Genomic DNA, 9,003 nt, shown 5'->3' with positions numbered 1-9,003 from the left:
CTGGCTTTGCCCAGGACAGAAAAACCTCAGGTGCAGGCACCTCCTGCAAGTCTGCTCTCTTTATGACTGAGGTAGGTGTTTGGGAGTCTGGCTCTTTGAAGTACAAAGGACTTCTTTTTTTCTTTTTCTGGAGTGCAGGAGCACCAGGCTTGGAAGTCTTTCTTTCCTCTTTTTCCATGGGTTCTTGCAATAGTTCTGGCTTTATAGCCCTGAAATGTATGGACTTGGTTGTCAGGATGCTAGCTAGATCCTAGCTGGCTAAATGTGAATATGCAAATAAGGTAAAGAAATAGCACCAACCAGAGAAGAGCTATCAAACCCAGTGGTGGAAAGACCCCAGAGCTTCACCAGTCTCTGTTTCCACAGAGGTAGGAAACACTGTAGAGGTTTCTGCTGTGATGTTTGCAGATGCTTACAGTGTCCAGGCTGCTCACTTAGTTCATCAGGGCTTTAAATGAGATTAAAATGAAAGAGCTTTGAATTCTCCGTAGCAGTGGGCTCAGTAGCTCTGTGTGTGGTGGTGGTGGTGGTGGTGGTGGGGCTCTTCGCTTCTGTTTAGGGCTGCTGCTACTGTTTTAACCATTGTTAGCAGTCTGCTGTCTGCAGCTTCTTTGTCCTCTAGGCTTGAGTCTGCTGGGCACTGGAATGTTCCCAATGGGGGCCCTCCATCCCCCCGACATTTGTATACAGTGCTACGTTTCCTAGCCATATAGTTGTGGAATGTTGGTCTCCTTCACTCACCCACTAAGCAGTGAAATCAAGATATTGTGCTCAGTGCCCGCTGTATACTCTAGTCTTTTTTTTTTTTTTAAAGGCAGGGTTTTTAATTAGCACAAAGTAGAGTGTGGCCTGAAAATGTTACATGGACAATTCCAGAAACAAACAATTTTTAAGTTTTAAACTGTAAACCATTCTGAGTGGACTGATAAAGTATGCCCACTGCCAAGGATGTCTCACAGTCACCCAGATGGCCCCCTTGGCTTTCCCAGGTAGGCTGTCCAGAGGGAATAATGACATCTCTGAGAATGCGTTCTGCAGCTGGCAAGACTGTTGGAAGCTTTACAGACCAAGAGGGATCACAGATGGTGGGATTGAGGCCAAAAGAAAGATCAGGCAGGAATGTGATTCAAGGCCCAGGCTTCAGCTGTTGAGCTTTCAGGATACCCATTCCCCAAGATCCCTGGCCCACACCTCCCAGAGTTCTATGATCAGGTGAGAATGGGTCTCCTTCAGAGCTTGGTAGAACTGACTTTTACTGGCCCGGTCCCAGGACTGACTGTAGCTGAACAGCCTCCGCATCTTGTTGGGATTGGTGGCCTCAGCACGAACCATCTCATACTGCTCTTCACTCAGCACTTGACCGTGCAGTCTGTCCAGGACAGGGTCCACTGATGTCACTCGGGCCACCAGCTGCTCCCGGTGCTGGTCCACAAAGTGCCGGGAGGGTCTGGCAACTGTGGGTGAAGGCAAGACTGGTGATGATCCAAGCAAGGCTCCCACTGGAGTCTCTCCTGGCTCATTCTCCACTTCTGGTTCTTATCTCATTGTGTCACTGGCTTCCTTTTCACTCTGGAAAGCCTGTGACTACCAGAGAAACCCCTCGTCTACCCTCATGTCAGCGTCCAGCCTGACACCCCATGGGAACAGGAAGGGCCCATGATTGAGGTTGTGAGTGAGGTGTGTTACGGCGCAGTGAGGAGCATGGGGACTCTGGATGTAGAGCTCTCCAACCCCACCCTGGTGAGGCCTGCAAAGAGAGGGTCCCCTCTTTTCTTCTTTCCTTTCCCTCCAGAGCCAGATAGTGCATGTACCCTGAAATTCCCACTACCTCATCTGGTCTGGCAGGTGCTACTGACCTGTAGAGGCTGCAGCGACCAGAGTGGATGCAGGTCTGAGGTCCCCTAGAAAAAAGGAGAGATGAAGCAGCATCTATAACAGGGCTATTATGAACTCACACAACATATCCCGAATCTCTCATCTAGATGCCTGGATTCTGAGAACAAGCTGCAGACGAACTCTGTCAGAATCCGGCATGAGGGAAGGATGGACCCATAGAAAAAAATCTAGGTGGATCTTTTCCTTATGTCTTTAGGAAGCGGAAGCTGGAAGTTATAATTTTAGACTAATAAAAAGAAGGATAGTTTCTAAATAGCAATTTCTTCCAACATCAACTCAACCCATGTTAGCCTGTCTTAGCCTGAATTAAATTCCTGGAGAACTAACCAAGTCAGAGGATAGTTTTAAGTACTTGATACTTTGAATAGAAATCTAGTCCCTTTCCTCTTTAATATTTTTAAAGAATTATTTTTGTAATTTTAAATTATACTTGTGTGTGTGCCTATGCACATGAGTGTAGGTGCCTGCAGAGCTCAGAAGAGGGTGCTGGATCCCCTGGAGCTGGAGTTATAACTAGTCATGAAACATGGGTGCTGGGAAACAAACTCGGGACTTCTGGAAGAGTTGAAATTCTGATCAAATCGAGTCTCTGTAACTTAAAGAGCCACATCCTTTCTCTGGGGACATTTCTTATCACCTGGCCCACCATAGATCTTTCTCTTACGTGTGTACACCCTGGATTTGTCCTGCATTTACCTGGTTTCAACACAGTTTCCCAAACGACAGCATCAGCATTCTTGTCTTTTATTTCCAGCCGGATCCTTGATTTTAAGCAGCCAACATAGATCTCTGAGAAGAGCTGGGCTTCCGTGGAGCTCCGGTAGCACAGCTCCAGTTCCTGGAGAGAGCAAGGACCTCTGTGTGAGAAGCCATTGCTTGTTCTGAAGATGAGGCTTTTCCCACTTTAACACCTTTTAGGTCCTACTCCATCTCAGAAGGACATTTTCCTTCCCGTTGAAGTCAATCAACAGCATTGACAACATGTCCTACCTCAGAAGGGTGAGAGCCCTGAAGAGACTCCATGGACCAGCTCAGGGCTCTTTCTCGAAGCAGTGCTCACATATTCTAAGCCAAACACTTTCCCCTTCATCTTTTTCTTTCCTTTAGACAGAATTTCTCTTTATAGCCCTGACTGTCCTGGAACTCACTCCGTAGACTAGGTTGACCTTGAGCTCAGAGATCTACCTGTCTGCCTCTTGAGTGCTAGGATTAAAGGCATGTGCCACCAACCACCTGGCTGTCCATCTTTAATTGGGATGTTCTCTCCTTACTTCTTATCTTGAACTTAAGCCCTTATTCCTTCAGTACAAAATTTCATTCCTAACAAGTCTTAAACCTAAACTGTTTCCAGTCAACAGAAAATTTACACCTATCCCTTTTCCTAGGCAGATCCAATCCAAGACAGAAGACTTGGTTCCCAACTGTCTTTCAAGAATGCCCTTCCCAAGTCTCTTCAAACTCAGAAAATTGTACAACCTTCTGGTGAGTGCTCAGATCCCCATCTGTAACCTGTTTCTTTTTCTTCCCATAGCAACCTGTCTATGAAAGCCTGTTGCCTTTCCCAACAAGATTGATTTGGATACTCCCATCTAGGCACCATCTGTAACCTCCTCTTCCTTTTCTTCCCATAACAACCTATCTATCAAAGCCTGTTGTCTTTACTAACAAGATCGATTTGGATACCTGCCACAAAGACTCATGGTCCTTTTGGTCCTGACAGTTTCCTGTGCTGTCAGTTTCCTGAATCTGTCAACCATTCATCTCCATGACTGCTGCCTTAGTTAAGCTACCATGGCCTCTCATCTGCAGCCTTTGACTCGTTTCTACTTCCGCTCTTGCCTGCTTGTCATCCCTTCTCTCCTAGTGCTAGACACATCTTTATCAGAGTAAATGAAGTCCTGCAGAATGTTTATGATTATGATTTATGTACTTGAACAAAATCAAAACCCTGCAACAGGGTCAAATGGACCAACGAGCCCTGGGAGATGTTATCTCTAGTGCGACCCCATTTTCTGCTACAGGCACCAACTCTGCCACGCTGACCTCCTCTTTGACACCCAGGTATTTCAAGCTTGCTCTCACCTCTGTGCCTCTGCACATGTTCTGTGTCTGATGCACTTCAGAATCCTACATGCCCCAAGTCTTTATGTCACTGAGGCCTCAACTCAAGTGGCATCTTCTCAGAGGTGTTTCTCTGACTGCCAGTGAAAGTGGCCAACTCATTCTCTGGTAAGTGCAGATCCTACAATCGATCTTGATCAATTGAGAACTGATCCCAAGTCACTCTCTCACAATGCTGTATTTACTTGCTAGCTCTCAGTGGTACTGGTTACTCTTATTCATGCAGGTCTATCTGTTGGCTCCACTGACCTAACTTCCTTGAAGCATATCCATGGCACTAGGTTAACACCCACTGAATGAACAGATTATCTCTCTCTTATCAGTTGTTAGGAACTGTTGTGCAGGAGGGCTCCAAACTGAGCAGCTTGCCAATTTATCCTTTGGTTCCTAATTTCTGACTCAAAAGCAGACATCACCTCCTTTTCAGTACCTGTCACCTAGCTCAATATTAAACAGGACCATCAGTGTGTGTGTGTGTGTGTGTGTGTGTGTGTGTGTACATGTGCCACGGTGTGCATACGGAGGTCAGAAGACAGCTTGATGGAGTCAATTCTCTCCATGTACCATGTGGGCTCTAGGGACCAGACTTAGGTTGTTAGGTGTGGTGGCAAGTGCCTTTATCCATTGAGCCATCTTGCTCATAAGGCCCCAACCTTAGTTTTTGCTAGGCTGGCCAGCTTTCCTGAGGGATCCTCCTGTCTCTGTGTCTCCAGCACTGGAATTACATACAGCTTTTGACCTGTGTACTGGGGGACTTAATTCAGGCCTTCATGCTTCTGTGAAATCATACTTTGCTGTCATTTCCTCAGCCCCTGTTTTGTCATTTTGTTTTTTAGTTTTTAGGCTTTTTTAATTTAATTTTTTTTTGGACAGGGTTTCTCTGTGTAGCCCTGGCTGTGCTGGACTATCTCTGTAGACCAGGCTGGCCTTGAACTTACAGAGATCCATCTGTCCCTGCCTCCCAGGAGCTGGGACTAAAGCAGTGTGCCAGCACCAGGCTTGTCTGGGTTCTCAAGTACTGTTGCCAGCCAGTGTCCTGATAGATGTTTCAGACTGAACTCACACATATCTAACTTTGGTTCAGCCACAGACCACCATTGAGAGTTATGGACATTTGGGGAATGCAGATTAATGCTCAGTAGCTTTTGGTCAAAGACTGTTGGGAGAGGATACACTGAGAGGGAAAAAGTCAAAAGCAGACCCTGGTGTCCTGGAAGAATCTCAGACTCAGAGCTAAATCTCAGTGTTGGTACAAAATGTTCCAAGGCTTGCAGGCCAGCCGTATTACTGCTTTTCCACTGGACATTCACAGAGCATCTTCTTTAAACAGGTTACCATGGAGCCCATAGGATCCCAAACAACCTTACAGCACACACTACATGAGTCTTGCATGCTCAACAATTCCAATACTCTACTTGCTTTGGTTTAACCATGATAGCATTCAGTTTGTTGAGATCAGTCATGGAATTGTCCCTGCTCTGTAACAATACCCAAGACAGAGGAAATAGGCTTCCTTAGTCCTTCCTGCCAATTACAAAATGACAGACATCCTACAGGGTTTCTTTCTAGAACCATTTTACTGAGATGCCCTATGATGAGTAATAAGCCAGGTTCATTTGACTCCATGGCTTTGGCACAGTATACCCTAAACACTACCGTGCCCCAACTTAGTTCATCCATATCTAGTTAGTTAGTCTATTCATGGTGGATCTCAATCGCTTTCCTCCAAACCTCAAGTGTGAGTTCCTGGGAGACCCACCCTACAGGTTTTCCCAAGCCTGGCATCTGACCTTGGTGAAGGGCAAGTATCAGGTTGCTTACCTTGGGTGTAATTTCCATAGTCCCTGAACCAGACACAGTATAACGAGAGCCCACATAAAGGGAGCCCATCGGGGGAGGCTTGTGTATTTGCACAAACTGGAACTTCATTTCTTCATCATCTATGGCCTAAGGAAGATAACAGACAACGATTTCTTCTCTACATAATCTCATCGAATAAGGTTAGGTGTTGGTTCTTTTGTGTGTGTGCACAGAAGTGGGGGTGAGGGTGGTGGGGATGGAAACTAAACCTCTGCAGCCCTTTTCCCCATGTACTGAACAGACCTTCCCACTCTAGATTGTTCCATGTTCACAGTGGTCATAGAGCTGCTGACAGAGAAGAAGTGGGAGGGAAAGGCTGTAGGTTGGGCGTGGAGCCTCCCCGTTCTTCTAATGCCATGAGAGAAGCCATAGAAGGCTGTGCAGAGATGAGTGAAAGAGCTGTAGACACAGGGGAGACTTGGGGTTGAGGGAACCAGACCAAAGCTGAGCACACCAGGGACCGCTCACTAGAGTCCCACCCTGACCCCCAGGAGAGGACCCCACTGGGATACTCTCTGACTGCGTCTCATGGATGGGCCTTTGTGGTTCTCTGTGTTACCTTTCGAATAGTGCAGTCATTGGGGATGAGGTAAAGGTGGAATTTGTGCTCGTCAGCATGAGGTTGATGGTAGAGCAACGTGATAGAGGTGATGGGCAGGAATCGCCGGGTGACAGGGATTATTTTTAGCATCACTCCTATGGTAGAGAAGCTGGGTTTTTTTAGAACTGTGCAATGTGGCTCCACTTCGGTTGGCGTCTCCAAGACCACCCCGTCCTTCAGAAAGTGGGCCACTTGGAAGTTTGAGGTGTCCTGAATTTCTGTCCAAGAATGGAGTCAAAAGACATAGATTAAGTGCCTGACTGAGCCAGGCTTGAGATAGCAGAAGCCCAGGACTCAGTCTCAGAGAGACCTTCTGGGGGAGGTATGAATGACCCTGACCTCTCAAAATCCTAATCCAGGGGAATGAATTTGGGCGGATCTTTAGGGAGGCAATGAGGACATGGATGTAGTACCCTCTTGAATGGGCTTAGGAAAGAGTCAAAGGGCCTCTTCTGCCATTTGAGGGAAAAGGTAGAAGATGCCATTTACAAAGAGAATATTCTTTTCTAGACACTGAATACACTGGCACCTTGATCTTGGCCTTCCCAGGATACCTCAAAAGACATTGTTACCAGTTTGGTGAATTCATCCCTGTCCAAATCTGACCTGCAGCTCAGTAGGCTTTGGGTAGATTCCTTTGCATTCAAAGACCCCCTAATTTCTTGGAGGAAAATTTCATTTCCCAGGCCCAGCTGATGGATCTCCAGTTCTCTAATGAAAGCTGGTGACCCCCATCTTCTCCATGCCTGTAGGGATGGTAATGGTTTTCACATGCTGACAGACTTTGGTACTAACAGTTGCTTGTTAGTTCACTTGGTACATAGTCTTTAGAAAAATCTCTTAAAATAGCTTAATTTATCCCATTTCCTGTTAGAAGCCAAAGGGATATGATATGTAAAAAGCACTTAAGAAATGCCAGTTAATATTGCTACTGATAGGTAGCCCGGGCAGTGGAGAGATGTTCTCCCTCACCCTACCCCCTGCCTACCAATATTTGAGGCAGGTGGGAGAGCTGCCCCTGCCCCTCATCAGCTGCAGCACTTGGGAGAGTCTCCCCTGCACCTCACGCTAGAGCTGACCTGAAGGTGTAAGTGTGGGAGATCCGACCCTATGGACATGAAAGCAGGAGAACTGGCCCCACTTCTTGCTCTTCAGCACAAAGGGTGAACTCACCAAGACAGTGCAGGAGAGCTTATCCTGTGGTGAGGACAAGGGAGAACTGAAGGGCTGAGCAACCCTGAAAGAACCCAGGCCCAGAACCAGGGTTATGAGTTGGCCCAGCACAACATCCACCCCATCTGTGATCTGCTGGAGCATTGTGTAGGGACTGGTTCAGCAAACACGAAGCTGAAGGATCTCCTCAACACAGGGTACCAACAGGATATCCGAGAGGAGTTCCACTGAGGCCCAGAATTAACAGTGTAGCAGAAACCAGAGGCCTTGAACAAGACCAATGATTCTTTGTAATGAACACTTGCAAGTAAAGATACGTGGATGTGGTGTGACTCAGCGTGTCACACTGAAGCTTACATGATGAGACTGATTTTTTTCCACTTAAATTTTATTTAATTGCAGGAGGATGTTTCACGCGCAGAGAGCAGATATGAAGGGATGGGGGAATGAATGGGATGGAGATGCATGATTTGGAAGACACAAAGAAAAATAAAAGGAGTTAAAATTATTGCAGCTGAGGACATCAGTTCCTACTTAGGGGCTCTTTCAGGTAAGCTCTACCTTCATGACCCTCTGTGTCTCTCTAAGAAAGACAGGAGCTCTTTCCTCATCACCCCCTCTATCATCTTCCATTCTCCTATGTGACCGGGAAGACCTCCCACTACCACCGCCATCCTGCCTATACTTCCCTTGGTTACCTTGGAGAGCCACAAAATGCGGCAGATACACAGAGTCTACAGCTCCCTGCTCAGCCTTGATGTCAAACAGAGGCCCAGCCACCATGTGACTCTGCTCCAGGGGAGTCTTGCCCAAGAACTGTCTCCAGGCACAGAATTCTATCTCTATGATCGTTGCCCTTGTCACCACAAAGCGAAGACCAGTGCTGGGCCAGTGATAGGAGCCAGCCATAGGGAACTGAACTCTGGAAGATGCAGAAACAGATATGAGTTGGACAAGATCTGCTGACACGCCAGATGCAGATCTGGTACAGGGCTATGGACACACCGTCTTCAGTCAAATCTCTGAGTTCTGGCTCTTTTGCTCTCTGTGTGTGGAGCCTGAACAAAGTATTAGCCTTCTGACTTCTAGTTTCCTTATCTGTAAATAGAGCCAATCTCGTAGACCTGTGGGTACTGAGTGATCTAGAGCCAACTTACAGGTAACACACACCTAGTGCAGTCAGCTGCTCCTGTGATGATGATGAAGGTGATGAAATAGGTGTGTGTGTGTGTGTGTGTGTGTGTGTGTGTGTGTGTAAGTTCTGGGGGTCAAACTCAATACACTTATATGGTAGGCAAGAGTTCTACTGATTGACTACATTTTCAGCTCTTGGTGTTTTTTTTTTTTTTTTT

The 9,003-nt window shown here is 46.7% G+C and overlaps 1 protein-coding gene across 1 annotated transcript in view; it reads right to left on the bottom strand.

Moving 5' to 3' along the window:
• Window positions 1–796: 796 nt before the first annotated feature.
• The window catches only part of LOC126514099 (NACHT, LRR and PYD domains-containing protein 1a-like), a 34,493-nt gene continuing 26,286 nt past the window's right edge, over window positions 797–9,003 (bottom strand). The window contains 6 exon segments of the mRNA XM_050162809.1: window positions 797–1,454; window positions 1,857–1,901; window positions 2,593–2,734; window positions 5,839–5,964; window positions 6,437–6,696; window positions 8,350–8,573. Of these exon segments, the coding sequence (XP_050018766.1) occupies window positions 1,156–1,454; window positions 1,857–1,901; window positions 2,593–2,734; window positions 5,839–5,964; window positions 6,437–6,696; window positions 8,350–8,573 (1,096 nt within the window). The 3' untranslated portion in view covers window positions 797–1,155.

The sequence above is a fragment of the Alexandromys fortis genome, unplaced genomic scaffold (assembly GCF_014885135.2).
Source record: "Alexandromys fortis isolate MF-2015 unplaced genomic scaffold, M_Fortis_MF-2015_v1.1 scaffold_84, whole genome shotgun sequence".
Taxonomy (NCBI): domain Eukaryota; kingdom Metazoa; phylum Chordata; class Mammalia; order Rodentia; family Cricetidae; genus Alexandromys; species Alexandromys fortis.
The sequence above is the reverse complement of the archived record's forward strand: the minus strand, read 5'-3'. Positions and strand labels throughout refer to the sequence as shown.